Source organism: Saccopteryx bilineata, chromosome 4 (assembly GCF_036850765.1).
Source record: "Saccopteryx bilineata isolate mSacBil1 chromosome 4, mSacBil1_pri_phased_curated, whole genome shotgun sequence".
In the NCBI taxonomy this organism is placed as follows: Eukaryota; Metazoa; Chordata; class Mammalia; order Chiroptera; family Emballonuridae; genus Saccopteryx; species Saccopteryx bilineata.
This window is the reverse complement of record NC_089493.1, coordinates 285,488,555-285,513,469: the sequence shown is the minus strand read 5'-3', so window position 1 is coordinate 285,513,469 and position 24,915 is coordinate 285,488,555. Positions and strand designations below refer to the sequence as shown.

The following is a 24,915-nucleotide window of genomic DNA, read 5'->3' as shown; positions in this document are numbered from 1 at the left end:
ATGTTTATAGAAAGGCCGGATGCAGCCAGGCAGCGCCCTCAGGGGTCCCTGCAGGTGTGGTGTGTGCTGTGCAAGGTGGGCATGCTCTTGCAGGCATGCCCCCTGACCTCCTCACTGCCTGTTCTCTGCCCCCCTGGCAGGTACAAAGATGGTGCCGACAGCCCCACCGAGGACAGCGAGAAGCCCCATGTCCTCTACAGCCTAGAGTTCACCTTCGATGCTGATGCCCGGGTGGCCATCACCATCTATTGCCAGGCGATGGAGGAATTTCTGAATGGGATGGCTGTGTGAGTCCCTGGGAGCCCGGGGGGGGGGGGGGGGAGGGCAGGGCAGGGCCCCAGCAGCTCTGTGTCTGCTTGAATTATGTATTCGACCTTTCAGAGGCTTTACTTGAATAAGGGCCCTTTGAACCCCAAAAGTTTGAAACCTGCAGTTTCAGCACAACAGGCTTGCCTCCAGTCCACAGGGCCAGACCCAGGGGGATGGGCAGAGGAGCCCCCTCTCTGTCCTGTGAAAGAATACCACTTGGAGGCCAGATTTGATCTGGGGGTGGAGTGGTGGTTGAGAGCTCTGGCTTTGAGACTTTCTGCACACGAGTAACCTGCAGTGCCAGTTTCTCAGGCCAGATGTGCCAAGGCCCTCAAGAGTATCTTTTGTCCAAGGACAGAGAGACAGAAGCCCAAGGAACAGCAGGTGGGGGGGGGGGGTAAGGGTTGTATGTTGGATTCTTGAATGAGGAGATGCTGAGTTTATCAGAATTGAAAATGTGTGTATTTTTTTTGTGTGTGTGTATTTTTGTATTTTTCTGAAGTTGGAAACGGGGAGGCAGTCAGACTCCTGCATGCACTTGACCGGGATCCACCCGGCATGCCCACCAGGGGGCGATGCTCTGCCCATCTGGGGCATTGCTCTGTTGCAACCAGAGCCATTCTAGCGCCTGAGGCAGAGGCCATGGAGCCATCCTCAGCGCCCGGGCCAACTTTTTGCTCCGATGGAGCCCTGACTGTGGGAGGGTAAGAGAGAGACAGAGAGGAAGGAGAGGGGAGGGGTGGAGAAGCAGATGGGTGCTTCTCCTGTGTGCCCTGGCCGGGAATCGAACCCAGGACTCCTGCACGCCAGGCCGATGCTCTACCAGTGAACCAACTGGCCAGGGCCTAATGTGTGTCTTTTTGACCTAGCCGTTCCTTTTCTGGAACTTTATGGTGGAGATCCGCTTGCATGTGTGGTTCAGAGGTATGCAAAAGAGGGTCCTGGAAGCCTCGCTCGGAATACAAGATACTGGAGGCCACCTGGTGTCCATCAGTCGAGCCTGATTGAATTAGAGTCGCGCTGCAGTGGAACCACTGCCGTGTTCAGAGGACACGACACCTCTGCGTGGTGGCTGCAGGACAGCTCAGGGCACGTGAGGAATGAAGGAGCAGAGTGGAGTTGAGCGGCTGTTAGGATATCCAAGAGGAGACAGCCATGCGTTTAGCTGTGACCATGCCTCTACCCTCCCAGGAGTGATACCTGGGTGGTGGACGAGCAGGGGCCCCTGGTGGCTGGGAGCATACACAAGTGTGGAGGGGGTTGCGGCACTTGGCACTGGGAACGTTTTGTATCCTGTGTGTTCAGAAAAGTCAACAAACTGTAAAAACCGAATGGAAAGGCATAGTGGTATCTGGCAAGGTAGCTGCGTTGTCTGGCAGGTGTGGGCTGTGGAAGACTAATAACCAGGCTGGCCCTGGGCAGAACTGGTGGTGAGCCGAATGAGGCCTGGAAGCCCTCGGCCTGTAAAGGCCAGGTGGCCACATAGGCTGGCTTCCTGCCCCATCAGAGAAGGACTGGGACTGGCAGGGGGGGACCTGCAAGTCAGGTTTCTACTAGGTCCCCAAAGGCCAGTGCCCGCAGCCCCTGCTCAGAGGTCCTGTGGTGCCGGGTCACCCTGAGGACGGGACGCAGCAGAGCGCTTGCTCCTGGCCGGGGCTCACCGTCTTTTCTCTCGGCGGCCCCCTCAGGTACAGCTCCAGGAGCCCCGCCCTGCGGTCCGAGACGGTCCACTACAAGAGGGGGGTGAGCCAGCAGTTCTCCCTGCCTTCCTTCAAGATCGACTTCTCCGAGTGGAAGGATGATGAGGTAACCTGGCTGGACTCCCCGCTCTTCTTACCTGAATTCCCTCCCCTTTGCTGGGGGGCAAGCACAGTGGGAGCTGTTTGCTCAGTTCCTCACGTGGTGTGAACAGCATCAGGAGTAGCTGCTGACCAAGTCCATGAGCTCACTGGGCCTGCGCGGGGCTGTGGAATTGAGTCTGGTCCAGGTGTTAGCTGGACGGGGTGACTGAGATGAGGCAGCAGCAGCAGAGGCTCCGGTGCCCAGCTTTGGTGCGGTTGTCGGGACCGTGTGATAGCTGCGTGGCAGGATCCCTTCCACCTTGTGGTTCCACAGCCAGGGACACTAACTTACAGGATGTGAAGGGTGTTCATTGCAGCTCGGTCTGCAATAGTAAAAAAACTGGAAACAAGGGGATTGCTTAGTTTAATGATGTCACTAGAACCACCCATATTTATAATGTGGCACCCTAGTTCACATCTGCTAAGGGATGCCATGCAGCCTTAAAGCACATGAAAGGGATCTGGCTATCCTGTGCATACTGATGCGGGAAGTCCCTTCTGGGCTTAGAGAAGGGCAAGCTGCAAACAAGGCAGTATCATCTCATGTATGTGGCAACCACAAAAACGCACAAACCCATTTCTGCAGGTATAATGTGTGTGTATGTAAAAGCCAGAAAAGATATTCATCAAGCCAAGGACAGTGGTTATTTCTGCAGAGGGTCATGGGATAAGGAAGAGAGCTATATAATAATACACACACTATATATGTATAGTTGGCCCCCTGTATCTGTGAGTTCTGCATTCACGGATCAACATGGAGCAGGAAGCATCAGCTCATAGTTGCTTCTTAGCAATCCAGATGGACACTTTATCCACTGCCCCACCACAGGTCAGGCTGGACGTCTCACATTCACAGACTCGGACACTGTTTGACCTTGTGTCTGGCTGCTTTCACTTAGCATGGTGTCTTCCTCGGGCTGTCGGCTATTATGCATAACGGTGCTATTCCGTATTCAGGTTTTTGTTTCAATGCATGTTTTCATTTTTCTTGGCTATAATTTGCTTTATAATTTAATTACATTTTATTTTTTTCAGACTTTGGTTTTTTGGGTGTTTTTTTGCATTTTTCTGAAGCTGGAAACGGGGAGACAGTTAAGATAGACTCCCGCATGCACCCGACTGGGATCCACCCAGCATGCCCACCAGGGGGTGATGCTCTGCCCCTCTGGGGCGTCGCTCTGTTGCATCCAGAGCCATCCTAGCACCTGAAGCAGAGGCCACAGAGCCATCCTCAGTGCCCGGGCCATCTTTGCTCCAATGGAGCCTCGGCTGTGGGAGGGGAAGAGAGAGACAGAGAGGAAGGAGAGGGGAGGGGTGGAGAAGCAGATGGGCGCTTCTCCTGTGTGCCCTGACCGGGAATCGAACCTGGGACTCCTGCGCGCCAGGCCGATGCTCTACCACTGAACCAACCGGCCAGGGCCTTATTTTTTTCAGACTTTAAAGAGCAGTTTTAGGTTCACAGCAAAATTAAGATAAAGGCATGGAGTGGTCCCCTGCCCCCACACATGTATAGTTTTTTGTTTTTTTTTTTATTGAATCATACTGTGGGCGTCTCTCCAGGTCAGTACTTACAGCCCGCCTCAAAGCTGGAGTGGTTTCTCTGTGGTCTCCCTGCGAGCCCCCTTGCAGGGCTCAGTTTATTTCAGTCAAAGCCCGTCTCCTTCCTTCCTCCGCCCTCGGCCTTTTCCCCACTGCCTGTTGTGCATCTGCCTGGGGCTGGCAGAGACCCTGCCCGGTGGGCTTCTCTGTGCTAGAAGAGCCCAAAGGGGTGCCCTAGGGTGCCAGGATGCGAGGTGCCACCCCCACCTGGCCTGGGTAGGGGAAGGACAGAGCCTGGGCTGGAAGCTTGTCAGTGACTCATGCGGCAGCAGCTGCCTGGCTCTCTCTTCTGACCTAGGGGGCTGCTTCTCCCCAAGAAAGCTTCTCTCGCAGTAAAAATAAATGCCTTCCCCAGCCGCCCCGGGGAGAGCGGAAGCCTCTGTCCTTGCCCAGCATGCTCAGCTCTGGTGCGTGACATGTGCAGAGCAGGAATTTCAGGGGAGAAGACCCTTGCTCCCCTCTTCCCACACTCCTTGGGGCCCTCTGCTGGGCCTCCTGGGAGCCTCCCGTGTGATGTAGCTGGGATGGTGTGGTAGCTATGGATACAGCAGGTGGGGGGGGGCGGCAGCTCTGTGTGTGGAGGCTTGTCCTATCAGGGCACCCTAGGGGCGGCGCAGGGCCCAGGCCATGGTGCTTGGGAAGATCTAGGGTCATAGTGCTCCCATCACCTCCATCTTTGTCCCCTGGCCCAGCATTGGGGTGCCCAGTGTAGGTTTTTGTCAGAGTTTCCTGAGTTAGCTGACCGAAGGCCACATGTAGGGTGCTGCCCTAGGCTCTGTTGACAACACCTAATCAGCAAGCTGAATGTTAATGGGAGGCGCTGGGATGGTTGCTATACCAGAATGGATGGTGGTGATGGTGGTGATGGTGGTGATGGTTGCACCAGAGCCTTCAAAGCAATGTGTGTGTCAGGACTTTGTTGGTTGTAAGTGACAAGCACACCTAGGTCTGGCTTAAGACAAGAAAACCAGGAATTTATTGGCTTAGATTCTGGAAGGCTGACTGGCCATGGTTCCCTCTGGGGTCCGTGTCACCAGGACGGGGTTGCACTGGCCGAGCCGACCTGGCTCTCAGACTGGCGCTCTGTACCAGCAGCCCTAGCCTGGGGGCTTCCCTTTCTGGCCTCTATTTGAGGCAGGCTTGTGACATTCTGTGGCCAGACAGCTCAGCCCAGGGTGGGAGAGAGGTCGTTCCCAAATTTCCCCAAGGAAGATTGGGGTGTCGGCACCTGAAATGGTGGTCAGCAGCCATCTACACTTTTTTGTGGGGTCTAGGCAGATCTGGGCAGGTGGGCCAGGTGGAGAAGAGCAGTTTCAAGGAGGAGTGCCAGGCAGTCCTGGCCTATCCCAGGACTGAGAGGACAAAGGTGAGAAGGCCTGGAGGCGATCCTGGCTCTTCCCAGACAGCTGTTTTTTTTTAGCTCAGCGCCAGCAAAACAGGACTGTGGGCCGCAAAGGCAGGACCCAGTGTAGCGTGCGAGGGAGAAAGACAATGCGATCACTTGGTGGCTCCTCAGAGCACTGAATCCCGTGCATCGTGCCAGGGGTTACATTCCAGCAGCTGGCCGGAAGCACAGGTGCCAAATTGCCTGAAGCTCTGCTCCCCATTAGGCTGTCGCCTGAACAACCCCCTCCTAGGCTTAATTGTAGCCCTTGGATGGTAGCACCTGTGTAGCTCACCCAGAGTCACTGTCACTAGGGTAACTTGGGGATGACCATGGCAAGATTGCTCCGTGTGACCTGACTCAGGGTAGAGAGGGCAGGAATAAGATTGCAGAGGGACCCCTGTCCCCCAGATATGTAACTCTTGCCTTGGTGATCACCTCCCCAGGGTCATTTCAGAGCAAGGCAGGAAAGGGGGTCCTTCCCTCCTGTCCAGGTGTCCGGGGTGCAGCCTTCTACCCTGAAGCTGCAGGAAGCATGGATCCCGGCTGGGTCCTGGGTAGGCCAGGACACGTCCCGCCACATGTAGCTGGCCTGCGTGTGCTCCCACAAAGTCTGGTGTTCCTGGGCTCCGAGCCTGTGTCTTTCTGCAAGGCCCTCGGCTCCCGCTGCCTGAGCACATGGAGCTAGTGCACACTCGTGTGCTCCCAGCACCGTGCTCGGAGCCTTTATTAGACACAGCTTTTTTTTTTTTTTTTTTTTTTTAATTTTTCCTAAGCTGGAAACGGGGAGGCAGTCAGACAGACTCCCGCATGCGCCCGACTGGGATCCACCCGGCATGCCCACCAGGGGGTGATGCTCTGCCCCTCTGGGGCATCTCTCTGTTGTATCCAGAGCCATTCTAGCACCTGAGGCAGAGGCCATAGAGCCATCCTCAGTGCCCGGGCCATCTTTGCTCCAATGGAGCCTTGGCTGCGGGAGGGGAAGAGAGAGACAGAGAGGAAGGAGAGGGGGAGGGATGGAGAAGCAGATGGGCGCTTCTCCTGTGTGCCCTGGCTGGGAATAGAACCCGGGACTCCTGCACGCCAGGCCGATGCTCTACCACTGAGCCAACCGGCCAGGGCTAGACACAGCTTTGATGTCATTTTTAGTTAGGGAAATTGAGGCTTGGGTCATGGAACTATACTCCATCCAACCTGGCAGTTCTGAGTCTGACCCTGCCCTCTGACGACCGGAGACCCCCAGGCGCTCTCCAGGCCTCCCTCCCGCGTGCCTTCCCTGCTCTGGGTGTCAGCTGGCTGCCTCTGTCCTGTGGGCTCGCTGTGACCTGTCCCATGCCCCTACCCCCTAGTGAGCAGATCTGGAGACCACACCCAAGTGGTTAGGTGTGGGGAGGAGAGTAGTAGCCTTTGGCCTGAGAGCAGCAGAGACCACAAGGGGTTAAAACTGGAGGAGAAGGGCCTGACCAGGCAGGCGGTGGCACAGTGGATAGAGCTTCGGACTAGGATGTGGAAGACCCAGGTTCGAGACCCCAAGGTCACCAGCTTGAGGGCGGGCTCATCTGGTTTGAGCAAAAAGCTCACCAGCTTGAGCCCAAGGTCGCTGGCCCCAGCAAGGGGTTACTCGATCTGCTGAAGGCCCGCGGTCAAGGCACATATGAGAAAGCAATCAATGAACAACTAAGGTGTTGCAATGTGCAACGAAAAACTAATGATTGATGCTTCTCATCTCTCCGTTCCTGCCTGTCTGTCCCTGTCTATCCCTCTCTCTGACTCTCTCTCTGTCTCTGTAAAAGAAACAAACAAAAAAAACTGGAGGAGAAGGAACAGGGACAGCAGGTTTCTCCTGGAGTTCAGAGCTGCCACATGGTCTGCGCTTTCCTTCCATTTCTGGTTGGGGCCACACCAGGTGCCTTTCTTCACAAGGTTGAACACACACTTCCCGTGTGACCCAGCGCTTCCACGCTTGGCTGTGCCCAGGATGACTGAAACGGGCCAGAGCTTGTCCAGCAGTGCTCATGGCCGCCCAGGGGAGCAACCTGGTGTGCACGGGGGGCACTGGATCCGCCGCACAGATAACCACGTGCAGCCTCCGCAGGAAGGAAGGCCTGACAGACACGCTGTGGCCCGGGTGCACCCAGAAAACAGGCCGAGTGGAGGAAGCCAGACAAACGACAACTGTGTGGTTTTGTTCGTATGAAGTGTGTGTCCAGAACAAATTCATAGAGAGTAGGTTGGGGGTGCTCACCAGGGGCCGAGGAGGGGCTGGGAGTAATTGCTTCATGGAGACAAGTTACTGTTTGGGACAAAAAAAGGTTCTGGAAATGGATGGTGGTGATGGTTGCATGAGCTTACAGATGTACTTGATGCCACTGAATTAAACACAAATTTACTGTTTTTATTTATTTTACCACAAAAGAAAAAGACATAGCCCGGCCCCTGTCTCCCTCCCTGTTCTGTCCTCACGAGCTGTGCTGCACTGCGCCCTCCCTGCTCCACGCCCTCCGTCTCACTGTTCTCGCTGGCTTCTCTCCTCAGCTGAACTTCGACCTGGACCGGGGTGTGTTTCCAGTGGTCATCCAGGCCGTGGTGGACGAAGGGGACGGTGAGAGGCCTTTCTCTCCTTCGGTGCTTCCTGCCAGCGTGTGGCCCTGCGGGAAGGGGCCGCGCCCTGAGGCCCCCTCCTCTCTCCGTCAGCGGGGAGGAATTCATCCAGGAAAAATGAAGGAGGCGGCAGCCTTCTCAGCAGGTTTAGGGCAGTGGGGCTCAAGCAGCTGTCTTTCCCTCTCCTCTCTGCTGTCCAGCTCCCCACCCTCAGTGTGGGATGATGGAGACAACAGAGCGGCGGGGAGCGACACAGGCCACCCCCACAGGTCACACTGATTTCCTGCCTGACCCAGCCGGTCCTGCCTGGTTACCTGTCCACAGCTGTGGGCTCCCGGGCCCCGGCCTGGGGTGTGAATGCTGGAGCTCTGCAGGTCTGGGCTCTCAGCCCTGCCTGAGATGTCCCTCCTGCGCAAAGCGCAGAGCGAGGCTAGAGTGGCCACTTTGGAGGGGGTTGTCGTGTGAGCCAGACAGCGGTAGGGCCCCCAGGCGAGGGAGGCACCGTGAGGAGGAGCCCGCTAGGGGTTTGGGCCTGCGGGCTGAGAGCCGGGAGAGCAGCTGCTGAGGAAGGAGGACAAGAAGCTGGGCTGGCAGGGCAGCGCCTGAGTGCTCTCTCCTCTCTCTCTCTCTCCCCTCTCTCCCCTCTCTCCTGGGCAGTTGTGGAGGTGACTGGCCATGCCCACGTGCTGTTGGCTGCCTTTGAAAAGGTAAGTGCCATCCTGCCCTTTGAGCTGGGAGCTATGGCCAGAAAGGTGGTGTTTTGAGACCAGAAGTCTCAACTTGGGGATCATGCCAGGCCACGTGGGCTGAACGCCGGAAGCCCAGGACAGATGGAAGGTTCCCCAACCGTTCCAGGCTCCAGGGCAGATGGTGCCTCTCAGGAGGCTTTCCAAAGGGCACATGGAGTGTGGTGAGGGCATGTTCTGGGGAGGCCAGCCCTCTGGAAGTCCCTCTAACCTGCCAGCACGGGCCGGGTGTCCATGCAGAGGACTCCGGTCAGACACGCTTTCCTCTGGGATTTGAAGGGATCGTCCAGTGCCACCAGCTCCTAAGGCCATGGCTTTTCCCCCAGACCCAGGATCCTGGCTGTCATCACAGCCTCGGAGGCCCCCGCCAGGTCCTTGCATGTTCACGGCTGGTCCTGCCTTGCCTCCAGAAGGTGGCGTCCCCCTGGTCGCTTAGGGCTGGGCATCCTCCTCACTGGGGCCTTCTTGACTCTTGGGCAGACATTTGTTGTACCCACTCATCGGGCGTCCGTGAGGGCAGAGGGAGCCCTGGTTTGTCATATCCTCTGCATACAGTGGAGGCTAGTGAATGCTGGTAGGGTGGACGAGGGTCTGCCCCCTGCCTAGCACGTCCCAGACGTGCTGTGCCATGCTGTGTCGTACTGTGAGTGGTGGAGGGAAAGACACCCAGGCTCTTCTGAGGGCCCCAGCTAGACAGGTCCCTTTTTTTTTTTTTTTTTTTTGGTGACACAGAGAGGGGATAGACAGATAGGGAGAGAGATGAGAATCATCAGTTCTTCGTTGCGGCCCTTAGTTTCTCATTAATTGCTTTCTCACATGTGCCTTGACTAGGGGCCTACAGCAGAGCGAGTGACCCTTTGTTCAAGCCAGCGACCTTGGACTCAATCTGGTGAGCCTTGCTTAAACCAGATGAACCCACACTTAAGCTGGTGACCTTGGGTTTTGAACCTGGGTCCTCCACGTTCCAGTCCGATACTCTATCCACTGTGCCACTGCCTGGTCAGGCCATGTCCCGATTTTTTATTTTTTTTAATTTTTTTTTATTTTTCTGAAGTTGGAAACAGGGAGGCAGTCAGACAGACTCCTGCATGCGCTCGACTGGGATCCACCCGGCACGCCCACCAGGAGGTGATGCTCTGCCCATCCGGGGTGTCGCTCTGTTGCGACCAGAGCCATTCTAGCGCCTGAGGCAGAGGCCATGGAGCCATCCCCAGCGCCTGGGCCATCTTTGCTCCAATGGAGCCTTGGCTGCAGGAGGGGAAGAGAGAGACAGAGAGGAAGGAGAGGGGAAGGGGTGGAGAAGGAGATGGGCGCTTCTCCTGTGTGCCCTGGCCGGAAATCAAACCCGGAACTCGTGCACGCCAGGCCGATGCTCTACCACTGAGCCACCGGCCAGGGCGCCATGTCCCATTTTTTTTTTTTCTTTTTTTTTTTTTAATTTATTTATTCATTTTTAGAGAGGAGAGGGAGAGACAGAGAGAGAGAGAGAGAGAGAAGGGGGGAGGAGCTGGAAGCATCAACTCCCATATGTGCCTTGACAAGGAAAGCCCAGGGTTTCGAACCGGCGACCTCAGCATTTCCAGGTCGATGCTTTATCCACTGCGCCACCACAGGTCAGGCTATGTCCCATTTTTAAAGAGGCCATTTCCATGGAAGGATTCACTTAATGTTACTTTTAGCTAGTGTTTGGGGTTTTTTTTTAACGTTATTTATTGACTTTTAGAGAAGAAGGGAGAGAGACAAACAGATGGAAACATTGATTTGTTCCTGTAGGTGCCCTGACCAGGGATTGAACCAGCAACCTTTGCGTATCTGGACAACGCTCTAACTGACCGAGTTTTCCGGGCAGGGCTACCTTTAGCTAGTGTTACATGTTTTTGAACTTAGGTGTTTGCCCCTTCTTTCCACATAGACCCAGGTCCCCAGGTGCCTAGCTGTTCATGTTTTCTGGCTGTGTTTACAGGGTGTGGGCTCGGTGGTGAGGACCATCTGCCTCAGCACAGTCTCCGTGTTAGGCACTGCCAGTCCAGAGACAGTTTCACTTCCCCGGTCACTACTGGCCAGGCAGTGTTGTGTGTCCATCCATGCAGCGAGTAAGTGCCCGAATGTTGGGACAGGGTCCCTGCTCACTGAGACCCTTATCAGAGGTAGTAGGGTGTGTCCCCCGTTTGAAAATTCCACACCTGCCTGACCTGTGGTGGCGCAGTGGATAAAGCATCGACCTGGACCACTGAGGTTGCCGGTTCAAAACTCTGGACTTACCCGGTCAAGGCATATATGGGAATTGATGCTTCCTGCTCCTCCCCCCTTTTCTCTCTTTCTTGCTCTCTCTCTAAAAAAATGAGTAAATAAAATGTAAAAAAAATATATTATTTTTTAAAAAGGATGAATTAAAAAAAAAAATTCCATACCTGACATCCCTCCACCCCCAGTGCTGTCTGATATTGGTTGGCACTCTGCAGTTATATAGTGTTTTTAGCATTAGCCTGTGGCCTATGTGGATAAAGATCAAGGGCCTCACAAGGAAACCAGGCTCAGACCGCTTATTCTGGAATTTCCACCACTCCTGGACATCCTACTGACCCCCATCTTCTTCACCCGGGTGTGTATCTACAGCCCCGAGAACCCTAAGTGCAGAGACTGGCCTGTCCCTGTCATCTGGGTCATTCCAGATACCCCAGGGGTCAGTGCTGTAGAGCCAGGCCTGAGATCTTTCTGGCCCATTGTCCAGTGCTCTCCCTGGCCTCCTGGGGCTGTGGTGATGCCAAGTGCCCAGGGCAGAGATTGGCTCTCTCCCTTTCCAGTTCTGGAGTTGCTGGCTGTGCTCCCTAAGCTTGGTCTATGGGAAGAGATAGTAACTGTGTACCCGTCTGCTTCTCTGGCCAAGGCTGATGGGCCATTGCTGGCAAACATTCCATTCCAGGTTAGAGCCCCGTGAGAAAATGCATTATTTTTGGAGTCCAACATACTTCAGACTTCTGTAGGAACCTATCAGCTTTGTCAAAAAATGTCAAGTGCTAGTCTCAGTTGATTTAGAAGGATAATTGGTGTTATAAAATCTCAGATCTCATACCTTAATTAACCCTGTTGACTCTGAACAGTGTCTCCTCAGCTACCACTGAGCAAGCAAGTTTGCTGTTTTGTTCTTACAGTTTTTAGACCTTTGGGTTTTCTTTGTATGCGTGCATGTACATGCTCTTGTGCTTTGTTTGTGACTAGACCAAGCCCGGGAGGGCTAGAACTGGTGTCTAGTTCTTGCTGTTTAGGTATTGCTTCTTGCCATTGGGAAGGCTCTTATCCATCATCAGAACTTAGCTAATGATAGTAAATTTGAGCATGGTCTGACCAGTGACGCAGTGGATAGGGCTTCAGCCTGGCACGCTGAGATCCCAGATTCGAAACCCTGAGGTCTCCCCATTGAACATGGGGTCACCAGCTTGAACATGGGATTGTCGACATGCTCCTGTGGTCGCTGGCTTAAGCACAAGGTCTCTGGCGTGAGCAAGGGGTCAATGACTCAGCTGGAGCCCCCCCTCCCAGCGCAATCAAGGCACGTACGAGAAGCCGTCAGTGAGCAACATCAACAAATAACTAAAGTGCCGCAGTTACAAGTTGATACTTCTCATCTCTCTCCTCTCTTCTCTCTTAATCTCCTCTCTTCTCTCTCTCTTTCTCAAAAAGAATAAAACAATGTCCTGACCAGTTTGCTCAGTAGATGGAGCATTGGCCTGGTGTATGGATGTCCCGGTTTCGATTCCCATTCAGGGCACACAGGAGAAGTGACCATCTGCTTCTCTCCCCCTTCCCTCCCACTTCCCTCCTTTTTCCCTCCTACAGCCAGTGGCTTGATTGGTTTGAGTATCAGTCTGGTCACTGAGGATAGCTCACTGGTTGGAACATCAGCCCCAGACAGGGTTACCTGGTAGATCTCGGTTGGGGCACACATAGGAGTCTGTCTCGCTATCTCCCCTCCTCTCACTTAAAAAAAAAAGATAATAAATTTAAAAAAATTTTTAAAAACTTGAGTGTGCTTGAGAACTATCCAGGGAGGGTTTGGTTTTGCAGGTCAAAGTGGGACCCAGGAGGGGTATCTTTTTTTTAATTATTATTATTGATTTTAGAGAGAGGAAGTGGGAAAAGAGAGAGAGACATTGATCTATTGCTCCACTTATTTAAGTATTTATTGGTTGATTTTTATTTGTCCTAACCAACTGAAGTACTTGACCAGGGCAGAAGGGCGGTATCTTTGGGGCAGTGTTGAAGTGAGGTCAGAGGCCACATTTGAGAAAACTTCACCTGGCTTTTTTTGTTTGTTTGTTTGTTTTGTATTTTTCTAAAGTGAGAAGTGGGGAGGCAGAGAGACTCCCGCATGCGCCCGACCAGGATCCACCCAGCATGCCCACCAGGGGGCGATGCTCTGCCCATCTGGAGTGTTGCTCCTTGGCAGATGGAGCCATTCTAGTGCCTGAGGCAAGAGGCCATGGAGCCATCCTCAGCACCCGGGCCAACTTTGCTCCAATGGAGCCTTGGCTGCGAGAGGGGAAGAAAAAGATAGAAAAGAGAGGGGGAAGGGTGGAGAAGCAGGTGGGCGCTTCTCCTATGTGACCTGGCCAGGAATTGAACCCAGGACTTCCACACGCCAGGCCAACACTCTACCACTGAGCCAACTGGCCAGGGCTTTGGCCTGGCTTTTTAGTCATTACATGGTCCTTCCTTTTTTTAGCCATGAATGTGGAATGGCCAAGGGAGGGCCTTCAGCTGCCTGAAGGGCCAGCATGCTGTTAACCTCTCTGTTTTCCTCCCTGCAGCATGTCGACGGGAGCTTCTCTGTGAAGCCGTTAAAGCAGAAGCAAATCGTAAGTCTGTCAGAAGAAATGTCATGAGCCCTTTTGATCTAAAGGACACACATACACCAATCCAGTAGTCTCCATGGATTATTCTCCTTGCCCACCATGGTTACTGTTTAGGTAGCTGGTGACAGGCCTGTTGACTTGTCTGTCATCTCTGTGGGCTCTGGGAAGTCGGGATCACTGGGTGCACGCATGTGTACTGCGTACCCACATGCACAGTAGCGCTGGCTGTGGTCACCCTGAGTCTGGTTCAGTGTGAACATAGTAAGATTGTGTAGATGTTTGCCGAGTTAACTGAATGAGTGGACTGAAGAAGGAAGGAAACAGAAAACTAAGACTGCTGGCTTCCCTCCTCCTACTCCTTACAAAACTTGGGAAATATCTTAGTATCAGGCAAAAATGGACTGACAATATTTGAGAAGAAAGATGGAATGTCCTGGAACAGTGGGAGCTGTAGAACAGTACAGCTTTTCTTTGGGGTTACTAATTCCATGCCCCTCCACCAGGACAAATCATTCCTGGTCGCCTCCCACACTGCTATGCACCACACCATGTTGGGTCTTGATACTGAGACTGATTTTAACAATGGCTACGGTGGGAGCCTGTTTCCATCTGTGGTTAGGTTATCCTTGGATGTAGATGTTCAGGTGTGTTATCCACAACCCATGAACTGTGTTGGTTAGTTTGGGTTTTTTTGTTTTGTTTTTGTATTTTTCTGAAGCTGGAAACGGGGAGAGACAGTCAGACAGACTCCCGCATGCGCCCGACCGGGATCCACCCGGCACGCCCACCAGGGCGTCGCTCTGCTGCGACCAGAGCCACTCCAGCGCCCGGGGCAGAGGCCAAGGAGCCATCCCCAGCGCCCGAGCCATCTCTGCTCCAATGGAGCCCCGGCTGCGGGAGGGGAAGAGAGAGACAGAGAGGAAGGACGGGGGGTGGGGGTGGGGGTGGAGAAGCAAATGGGCGCTTCTCCTATGTGCCCTGGCCGGGAATCGAACCCGGGTTCCCCGCACGCCAGGCCGACGCTCTACCGCTGAGCCACCCTACTTCCCATGGTACCAGTGGGCCAGGGAAGATAGCAGGCCTTCCTAGGGGTTAGGGCTAGACGGAATTCCCAAGTCTGCCCACTCCCAAGACCGGAGGTGGGGTTAGGCCAGACGAATGCAGAGGACCCTCAAGTGGGCCTGGCAAATGCCCAGATGCCTCTCTGCTCTCCAGGTCGACCGGGTCAGCTACCTGCTCCAGGAGATCTACGGCATCGAGAACAAGAACAACCAGGAGACGAAGGTAGAGCTCGTGCACACGCACGCCTCCCTCCCCAGCCTTCCTTCCGCTTGCTTGGCAGCAGACTCACGGCAGTGACTTGCCTGGGGTCCCTCAGCCCCACAGGCTGATGGGAGATGAGTCAGTTCCCCTGAAGGCCCTGGGACCCTAGATTCCATAATTTTTCCTTACTTTTTAAAAATAGGTGAGAATCAAAGGACATTTTGTCCTTTTTCCAGCAAATTCACCTGCTTGTTGCCATGGCTGGGCTGCTGGCCGTGAGGTCAGTCAGGGTACATCGGGTCCCCTCCTGCCTGATTGGGCTTAGCTGGGGCTGCCGTGGCTTATTTCTCCTCATCGGCAGTGGCTGAGCCTCACTGGGCCCTGCGGTTGGCTGCTCACCAGACCTGAGTCCCTGTGGTCGTGTGGACGGAGGGATGCTCCTTTGGATATCTGGCAGAGCGTGGTGGCTGACAGAGCGCTATCTGGCACAGCCAGGAAGGGTAGCAGAGAATCAGCCGGTGCCTTTGTCAGTGTTTTTAAAGGCACATACGAAACTGCTGTCTCTTTTTTTAAAATGTCCAGAAGTGTCACACGCCAGCTGGAACTGGCCAGAAGCCAGATGGGGCAGTGGGGCCTGGCCCTGGGCCTCAGACAAGCACTCTCTGCTCGTGTTTTACACCAGAGGTTGGCTGACTTTCCGTAAGGGCCAGACAGAATGTTTTCAATTTAGCTGGCTTTCGGTGTGTCTGCTGGGTCTGTTCAACCCCGTCATAGCGCCGAAGCAGCCACGACGATACGGGAGCACCTGGGCGAGGCTGCATGTCAGTAAAACTTTATTTACAGGAACATAGCAGGCTGCCCCTGTTTTAGAAAGTTGCTGCCACTCGATCCAGATTATGTTTTCCAGAAGCTACCATTAGTTGATGAAAATATTTCAAACAAGTTAGACTTGTCTGATCTTTCTGTTTGTTTGCTTTAGACAAATAAATGGGTAACTTCTGGAAGATGTGTCCCATAGTGCTACGTCTTTTTCACATTTTTTCTTTGGTTCTGAGGACTAGGAATAGACCTGAGTTCCTTGATTTGGGGAGTGCGTTGGGGCGGGCAGCGTGGGCCGGGTCTGAGCCTGGAGCCCGGGGCGCGCGTGCAGGTGCGCGTCTCCTGGGGAGTCTTGCTGTGCAGTGGCCTCCTCCATCCTCTGTGCGTCCCTTTGCCACAGCAGCTCCCAGGGCCGGTGAGGGGTGGCTGGTGGGGCAGCCAGGGGCAGGAAAGCCTCCTTCTTGCTCCTCAGCTGGCCCCCAGCCTCTGGCTCTTGAAAGGCCACAGACCCGAAAGCCCGCAGACCCTTAGACCCTCGTTGTCCCTGCAGCCTTCAGACGAGGAAAACAGCGACAATAGCAACGAATGCGTGGTGTGCCTGTCAGACCTGCGGGACACACTGATCCTGCCCTGCCGCCACCTGTGCCTGTGCAACTCCTGTGCCGACACGCTGCGCTACCAGGCCAGCAACTGCCCCATCTGCCGGCTGCGTGAGTGGGGACCCTGGCCAGTGCAGCGGGGGTGAGAGTGTCAGAGGCCATCGGCCTTCCCCCGGTTCACAGCAGGGTGGAACTGGTGGTTAATGTAGGTAGTTGACTCCCACGGTGACCCTGGGCCTGTGAGTGGTTCGGATCCTCAGGAGTCGGCCTCCAGGAAGATTGGACTTTCAGAACAGCCCGGAGGGTGCTCCAGGGCAGGTGTTTGCAGTGACGACAGAACTGGGCAGAGATTGATCAGTGAATCAAATCTTTATCTTGAAGATTATGTGGAAAATATCTTGATTGAAAATTACACTGAAATGCAAAGGGGCTAAGGGAATTAAAAATTGGTTTCCTGGAGAACACCATTTTTTAGTCAGAAGTCATGATGTTGGGCATAAGACTGAATAAAATATTTATCTTCCAATAGTGGGAATCTAAATAGTTTCAGGATACAGGTCCCTCCGGTCAGTACGACAGCTAAGTGGGCAGGGAGGCGCCCGGCCAGGGGATCTGGGGGCATTTTATGTAGTAGATAAACGGTGGCTTTTTGGAAATTGGGCTTTCTGCTCCTTTACACCTTGGCTACTAAGGTTCCACCCCAAGCTCTGAGCCAGGACACATAGTCCCAACCGGTCACACTGCCCTGTCACTATCTTGGGGCTCAGAGGGACCCTCCCAAGGTCACGGCTAGTAAGGGGCAGAGGCAGGGTTTAAACGGGGGTCTGGCTTGGAACCCACAGTCCTGCCCCTGCTGACTGGAGCCGGCTGCACTACCCCATCACGGGATTGTCCCCCTGGGAGGCCAGGTGGGCCGCGGAAAGGGCCTGCGTGCGTGACGACCACGGGGCAGGTGGGTGTGTGGAAGTGGAAGGTGAGGCTGTGTGGTCTGGGGTGGGGGAGTCCAGAGCCCAGCTGGAAGCCCAGACTCGGGACGTTCGTGTCCGTGCTTGGGGCCTAGGGCGGCCCTCCCTTGTACCTGGGGTGCAGTGTGGAGGCAGTGGGCTCTCCTGTCTGAGGATAGCCGGGAGAGTGGAGCAGGAAGCAGGGTGGGGGACATGGTGGGCACAGGGTCCTGAGCTGGAGCTGCACGCCAGCCTCCCCGGCGCGCTCGTCTTCCGGGCGTTCTCAGGGCGCAGCGCCGTCCGGAGGCGCCGGAGCAGGAGCCCCGGGCAGGTGTTTGTAGTACTTGGGCTGGCAAGTAGGTCCAGGGCCATTGTCCCTGAGGCCTGCAGATTGGAGTGACTGCCCTCAACATTAGGGACTCAATTGTCTCTCATCTTACTGTGGCGATGTAGCTGGTACACTTGTGACTTGTGTGTGTGACCTGCACTTTTCACCTGTGTCTCACAAATGTTACACTTTCGTTAGTGGAACTGTCATTACAGGGTGACTGGTAGCTTGTGTTCTATCATAGTTTAGTTTCCCAGCTCCCTGGCGGTCAGTGTCTGTGCTGCTAGTTTCCCAGTGGAGACGTTGTGCCGTCACGCGTGTTCACACTCACATGCCTGTCTGCCTGTTGGTCAGAACTTCCAGGAAGAGACTGGCGCTGTCCAGGGCTCATCGTGTGCTTGTAGCTCGTTGGCAGGTGTGACTTGCAGCCACACTCACTGTCTAGTGCAGGGGTCCCCAAACTTTTTACACAGGGGGCCAGTTCACTGTTCCTCAGACCGTTGGAGGGCCGGACTATAAAAAAAACTATGAACAAATCCCTATGCACACTGCACATATCTTATTTTAAAGTAAAAAAACAAAACAGGAACAAATACAATATTTAAAATAAAGAACAAGTAAATTTAAATCAACAAACTGACCAGTATTTCAATGGGAACTATGCTCCTCTCACTGACCACTAATGAAAGAGGTGCCCCTTCCAGAAGTGCGGCGGGGGCCGGATAAATGGCCTCAGGGGGCCGCATGCAGCCCGCAGGCCGTAGTTTGGGGACTCCTGGTCTAGTGTATAGTCCGGGGTGTGGCAAGTGAGGAGCTGGCTGTGTCCTGCCTGCTGCCCCTCAAAGCGTCATTTGAGCTGGGGCGAGCACCATCCTGGCCTCTCCGTCTTCCTGTGGGAATGTTTTGCTGTGACTGCGCTGCCTGCATTGGAAACATGGCTTGTCCTGGGACCACTGTGGCATGGGGGGAGGATGTTCAGTGTCCCTGGAGCTCTGAGGGTCTCAGAGGCGTTGGAATCAGCTGCTCTGTGCCTGACATCAGCCCCTCCCTTCTGCCACAGCTTTCCGGGCCCTTTTGCAGATCCGGGCAGTGAGGAAGAAGCCAGGAGCCCTGTCCCCCGCCTCCTTCAGCCCGGTGCTGGCCCCGAGCGTGGACCACGATGAGCACTCTGTACGTGCTTTTCCTTCCTGCATGGGGGCGAAGCGGGGGGGGGGGGGTCTGGAGGCAGCCCTGCCCGTTTGCAGCCGCGTCCAGGGCCTGCATTCATGTTAGGACAGCTCTGGCTCCCGGGGGGGCTGGCTTGGTCAGGTGGCTAGAAGGAGGCCGCCTGGGCCCTGCCCTTGAAGCAGTATGTGGCCAGGACCAAGACTGTGGCCCACACCTCCACCTGCTAGTTCTCTGGGCCTGTGTCCTCCTCCAGCGTGGCCCCACGGTGGCTGAGGCTGAGGGGTGACCCCCTTCATGAAGCTTGAGCCACAGTATCTGTCACCATCGCTCCAGCAAGCCACACTCTGTGTGTCTTGGGAAGTGAGGTCTTCAGACCGTGGCTGTGACACGCCCTCTGTGTCCAGCCCCTCTCTCTCCAGCCGGGGCAGACAGGAGGCCGCTTCCGCAGCCGTCCACTGCCCTCGCTCCCGAGAACCCATGACGTGGACCTGGCTGCAGGCAGACGAGGGGTGCTGGATTTGGGCTTTGGGGACCATGAGACAGACGGGCAGAGACATGAAGAGACTTAGATATTTACAGGCAGAGAGAGCAGTGGACAGAGACAAGGAGGTAGAGATACAGATGCGGAAAGATGTGGAGAGACACAGATACGGAGGAGGGGAGAGAGACATAGAGACAGGGAAGAGAGACTCAGTAGGGATAAGAGTGGAAGAGAGATCCTTAAGAGATGGACAGACAGGGAGAAAGATGGAAGGAGACATAGAGAGAGACACACAGACAGAGAGGGGGTGAGCTGGGGGTGGGAAGGAGAGGCTGAGGTGGACAGATGGAGGAGGAAGGACCAGGGAGCAGGTGTGTGGCAGGCCCAGGGCTCTAGCTCCCGGGTCCCTGCTGCCACGAGTGTTTTTACCTGTGAGTCCATTTTCTTGGCTCTCAACTGAGGCTCTTTGGACCCAGTGATTCTTAGAGGTCCTGCAGACTCTCTAAGGAGAAAGGAGGACCACACCCTCTGAACCTGCACACCCATGGAATGGGCTGGCAGGCCGGTGGGTATGATGTGCTCAACCCACGTTTCTGAAAATTGGATTAATGTTTAAAAATCTGGAAATTTTCCTGAAAACTCAGATTTATGGGTTGTCTTCCAGAATCCGAAGGGGTAGTCTGGAAGCTGGAGCCAGGCCCCCATCTCCCCGCCCCTCCTGGGGCAGCTGCACTGTCTGTATTGCTGCTGGGCCCTGTCAGCACCAGGCGACCCCTCGGAAACTGGGCCCACCACATACTTAACATTGGACTTGGTTCGGGACACTGCATGCTTCTTCCAATGAGTTTTTGGGAGAGAGAAGAACAGCTCTGGGGTGTGATCTTCTGGGAAGAAGGACTCTGATTATTTCAGAGGGGTGGCTGCTCAGGTGGTTGGGTTTTTTGTTTGTGTTTGTCAATTGATATTAGAGAGACAGTAGAGGGGGGAGAGAGAGAGAGAGAGAGAGAAGCATCCGTTTGTTGTTCCACTTAGTTGTGCATTCATTGGTTGCTTCCCGTATGTGCCCTGACCAGGGATCGAACCCGCAACCTTGGTGTTTCGGGACAATGCTCTAACGGAATGATCTAACCAACCAGGGCGTCAGGTGGTGGGTTTTTATTGTCGCTTGCGTGTTACGCTCTTGGTTTCTGTTTCTCCCTCTTATCCTGAGAGCTGAGACGCTGCCCACAGTGTAGAGTGGGCTGGGGCTTGGGTGGTAACCTCTGGTGCCTTCCTGTTCGGAGGGCTGTTCTCTGCCATGTGTCCTGTATGGGCCATTTCCGTGTAGTACAAGTGAGAGCCCAAATTAGACATTTTCTCCATTGAATTTGTTAAGATCGTCACAAGTGGGGTGATTTGGGGCTGATTTTTCTGGATTCAGAATTTGGTAATAAGTTTAAGAGGCCGGGTCAAGCCTCATGGAGGTGTCTGGGGCCAATGGGTCCCTTCCTTGTGCCCAGCCAGGCCCACTGTGTGGGGACCCAACCACTGTCTTACCACCATGCCCAGGACCTGCGGGCGGGCCCTGGGGGGGACAGCTCTGCCAGCAGCATGGCTCCTGGAAGCTGCCTAGGTGTTCAGGCCCCGCCCGGCCAGGCCCCTGAGGTCACACCTGCATCTGGGCAAGGTCACCATAGTTCACGTGCACATGAAGTTTGCGAAGTGCTGGCTGACCACACTCCTAGAAGCCAAACAGACCCTAGCCAGCCAGCTCCAGGGCCGTATGGAGGGTGGTGGTTGTAAAATGTATGATTTTTATCTTGACAGTGTCCCTTTAAAAAATCAAAGTCGCACCCTGCCTCCCTGGCCAGCAAGAAACCCAAAAGGGAAACTGTAAGTGTATTCGGCCCTGTGGCCTCATCTCTGCCCCTTACCCTGATTGTTAAGCCAATGACAAGTACAGGAAGTCAGTTTCACCCAGGCTGATGTGTTTGGTTATTTAATCAGTCAAATCCACTCTTCCCAGTCCCAGCGTCCCTGCCCAGAAAGGGAGTTTTGTGGAACAAGCGAAGCTCAAGGTCTCGGCAAAGAGCCATTCCGGCCCCAAGCCGCCCCTCCCGCCAGCTCTGCCTCTGCCCGTGGTCCCCGTGCCGTTTCCCTTTGTGTTGCTGGCAGTGGAATGATGTGGCGGTGGGACTAGCGTGGCTGCTGGGTTTTGCAGACGGCATTCCTGGAGCTTGCTTGTGTCCTGCACCCCTGTCCTCTGCCCTCCGTCCTCCGGGTGCTAGCTTTGGTTTTCCTGCATTTCCCCTGCATCTCAGGAAGCAGGCTGGAGGCCACGCAGTGTGTGGCCACCGGGCTGGGCCTCGGGGCAAGTGGAGAGGTGGAAGTCAGTGGAGAGTCAACCTAGAGATAGGTGTTTTCCTTTTTTGGAGAGGTGATGAGGTTCAGAGTAATTATTTACCTTTAAAATTGAAGGTAGAGTGGGAGAAAATGCAGGCCACCACTGGCTCAGGTGACCTGGGGACCCAGGAGGTGCTCACTAAGGGCAGAAGTCCCCCACCCTGGCTTCTCTGCCTCCCCTGTGGGCCCAGAGTTGCTTCGCCCCCTCCCTGAAAGGCGGCAGCCTTCCCCCTAGCCTGCCAGGTAGGCAGGTGGGGTTTCATGTAGGGAGTCCTTTGGAGCTGTTGCCCTTCACCGTATCTAATGAGAGTGAGGGGCAGGCGGCTGGCCCACCCCACAGGGGCCCAGCACTGCCATGCCCCAGCGCCCAGCGTCCTTCTCCCTTCACCGTTAACCCTAAACGAGACGCAGCCTGTGACATGACTCACTCCCAGCAAGGGGAAGATGGAGCTTCTGAACCACACATGGCCCCTTGGATGCCTGCCTGCCGCCCCAAGTTCACGGAGGGTCCTGACTGTGTTGTTGGGCAGAGCTCCCTGGGCGAGCAGGTCCTCCCAGGATTAGAACACACGTGCTTCCCACTGGTCCCTCTCCCCCCTGGCATGGCTTTGCCCCCACCCGCTCCTCCATCACTAACCCCTCGCTCTCCGCCCCTGCCAGGCAGGAACCTAAAGCCAGGTAGGGGCTGTCTGAGGCTCGCGATGGGGGTGGCTCTTCCCGATGCCCTCTCCACCCTCACGGTGGGCGTCAGGTGGGGTGTTTGTGTGCCCAAGGCTGTGTGCTGCAGTTGATGGCAAGAGCCCCGAGCAGGCTGTCTGGTGCCACTCCGGGGCTCATGGTACCCCTCTGAAGGAGGGAGGTTTAAGTCCCCGAAAGGTAGAGGGGACAGGCAATGGTCGGAAAGCAGGGTCTGGGGAGGAGAACATCTGTGGGACACAAGCCCAGGGCAGTGGGCGGGGAGCTGGCCAGCACATCCCTCACCTGCTCTTGTCCCCTCAGAACTCTGACAACGTCCCGCCTGGCTTTGAACCCATCTCCCTGCTCGAGGCGCTCAACGGCCTTCGGGCTGTCTCCCCGGCCCTCCCCTCGGCTCCCCTCTATGAAGAGATCACCTACTCGGGCGTCTCGGACGGCTTGTCCCAGGCCAGCTGTCCACTTGCTGGGCTTGATCGAATCATGGAAAGTGGCCACCAGAAGGGCAAATCAAGGAGCAGGTCCCCGGACAGGTGAGGCTGGGGCCAGGACTCCCTCTGGGGAAGTTGTCTGGGAACCCACCCACCTGCTTTGCGAGCCGGGGCATGGGGGGAGTCTGCCGGTAGATAAGAAGAAGCACAAAGCAGGTTTATTTGTAATTTTAAATAATTTAAACAGCCTGACCAGGCGGTGGCGCAGTGGATAGAGCGTCAGACTGGGATGCCGAGGACCCAGGTTCGAGACCCTGAGGTTGCCAGCTTGAGCGTGGGCTCATCTGATTTGAGCAAAAGCTCACCAGCTTGAGGCTTGAGCTGGGGGTTACTCGGTCTGCTGAAGGCCCGCAGTCAAGGCACATATGAGAAAGCAATCAATGAACAACTAAGGGGTCGCAATGTGCAGCAAAAAACTAATGATTGATGCTTCTCATCTCTCCGTTCCTGTCTGTCTGTCCCTGTCTGTCCCTCTCTCTGTCTCTGTAAAAAAAAATAATAATAATAATTTAAACAAATTTTTGTTATTGATTGATTTTAGAAAGAGGAAGGAGAAGAGAGAGAGAAACATTGATTTGTTGTTCCACTGTTGATACATACATTGGTTGATTCTTATATGTGCCCTGACGGGGGATCGAATGTGCAACCTTGGCGTATTAAGACAGTGCTCCAACCAACTGAGCTACCTGGCCAGGGCGTGTAGTTTTGAATAATTTTATAATGTGTTTCATTTGGTGATTCGCCAGAAAGATTCACACCACCAGTAGCAGGTTAGACTCACGGCTCAGGTTGATCCCAGCAAAGGCAGCAGGAAAAAAATGCATCAGTAGAAGCCAGAGGTGCTAGTGTCCTTTCCTGTCCCAGGCCGCACGGGAGCAGCAAACCACAGGGGGGTGTGCAGTATCTCGGACTGGGAGAACCGTTTGAGTTTAACAGTTTTGGAACTTTCTGGAGGTTTGTCACATGGGCACATCCTGCTGTGTGACCAGTGGTGACAACAGAAACCTGGCCACAGTGAAAGCAGGAGCACACCCTCCACCCTGTTTATGCCAGACAAGCAGGACTGTCACCACGTACAGAAGAAACCTTTGAAGGCCGCGCGCCCGGCGCCAGCCAGGGGCCCATCGTGTTCGCTAGACCCTTGCTGGACTCAGGGAGTCAGCCCTGCGGTGTCGTTCCTTGCCCGAGGGCTGGTTTTATACTAGGAGAGGATAAAGAAAGCTGGTTCTAGAAAACCAGCTGTGGCCCCTGCGACTCATACACACGGCAGAACCACTTCACAGATACAAGAAACCCAGGTCTCTCCTGCTGCTTCCCACGCCCAGCCCTTCCAGCCCGGGGTGTGCCATCACGATTCTCTTCTTCCGGAAGTGAACAGCCGTGTCCGGGCCTCTGCCAGCGCCCAGCTGGATGGCCTCCGCACCTGCTGACCAGCGCACTGCTGGCACTCGCCAATGCCCACGCTCCCTGCGCATCTGCTCCGCAGCCCCAGGCACACCTGCGAGTTCTCCCGCACACGGCCTGGCTTTGGCGGGGCTGGCGTTCCTTGCGCACCTGTCCTTCATGCCGCCTTCTCTGCCCACAGCACCCTGCGGTCCCCGTCATCCCCCATCCATGAAGAGGATGAGGAGAAGCTCTCCGATGACTCTGACGCCCCGCCCCTGCCGAGCGGGGCTGTGCTGGCGCTGAGCAGCTCCCCGGAGGTGAGGCCCTGCCCCTGCCACCCGCTCAGTCCTGCCTGCCTGCCGTCTGGGTTCCCGCTGCTTGTCCATTGGCCTCTGAGGCCTGTGTCCTGGTGTGGCCCGGGCCTGTGCCGTTCCCTCCTTCAGTGGACCTGGCCCGGCTCTGACTTTTCTTGGCCTGTTTCCTCCGGGGGGGGGGGGGAGCTCTGGCAAAGAGGCTGTGGGAGGCGCCCAGGAGATGTGTCCTGGACTGGCAGTTGCAGCTCGCCCTGCAGCCTGGACCTGGGCACCAGTCCGGGGTCAGCGCCGTAGCTCCTTGCTCATTTCCCCGTTTCCTAGAGTTTCCTTACGGAGGAGGTTGACGAGAGGTCGTCACTCAAGCAAGGTAAGCCGTCTCCTTCCTTTAGGGCAGTTTCTGTGCTACCAGCCCTGGAGGGAGGGTGGGGCCTCCGGCTGACTCTCCTGGAGACTTCTGGAAGGGAGTCTCCGTGCCCTCCTGGGAGCCACACTGCAGTCACTGGACTGTCCCACCGCTGCTCCTGATGTCCCTTCTGCCATCCCTTCTTGGGCAGCGGCAGTCATTTTATTTCCAACCTGGATTGTTCTGCACGTGGTCAGTTCCCCACGAGTGACCTCCTGCACAGCCATCAGCCTGGCCTTGGGCTGTGCCCTTGGGGCTGTAGTTCTGCTGGCACCTACAGAGACCAAGGACCTCTGTGTGGGCGTGGGCGTG

At 55.3% G+C, this 24,915-nt stretch overlaps 1 protein-coding gene across 2 annotated transcripts in view; it reads left to right on the top strand.

Moving 5' to 3' along the window:
• MGRN1 (mahogunin ring finger 1) overlaps nucleotides 1-24,915 on the top strand; it is a 52,136-nt gene that overhangs the window by 19,971 nt on the left and 7,250 nt on the right. For both annotated transcript variants that reach the window (XM_066275001.1, XM_066275002.1), the window contains exons 4-15: nucleotides 141-287; nucleotides 1,998-2,115; nucleotides 7,669-7,735; nucleotides 8,392-8,441; nucleotides 13,289-13,336; nucleotides 14,549-14,617; nucleotides 15,966-16,125; nucleotides 18,347-18,456; nucleotides 20,741-20,806; nucleotides 22,316-22,542; nucleotides 24,086-24,203; nucleotides 24,522-24,567. In XM_066275001.1, coding sequence (XP_066131098.1) covers nucleotides 141-287; nucleotides 1,998-2,115; nucleotides 7,669-7,735; nucleotides 8,392-8,441; nucleotides 13,289-13,336; nucleotides 14,549-14,617; nucleotides 15,966-16,125; nucleotides 18,347-18,456; nucleotides 20,741-20,806; nucleotides 22,316-22,542; nucleotides 24,086-24,203; nucleotides 24,522-24,567 — 1,226 coding nt within the window. The remainder of the gene's footprint in view (nucleotides 1-140; nucleotides 288-1,997; nucleotides 2,116-7,668; nucleotides 7,736-8,391; nucleotides 8,442-13,288; nucleotides 13,337-14,548; nucleotides 14,618-15,965; nucleotides 16,126-18,346; nucleotides 18,457-20,740; nucleotides 20,807-22,315; nucleotides 22,543-24,085; nucleotides 24,204-24,521; nucleotides 24,568-24,915) is intronic.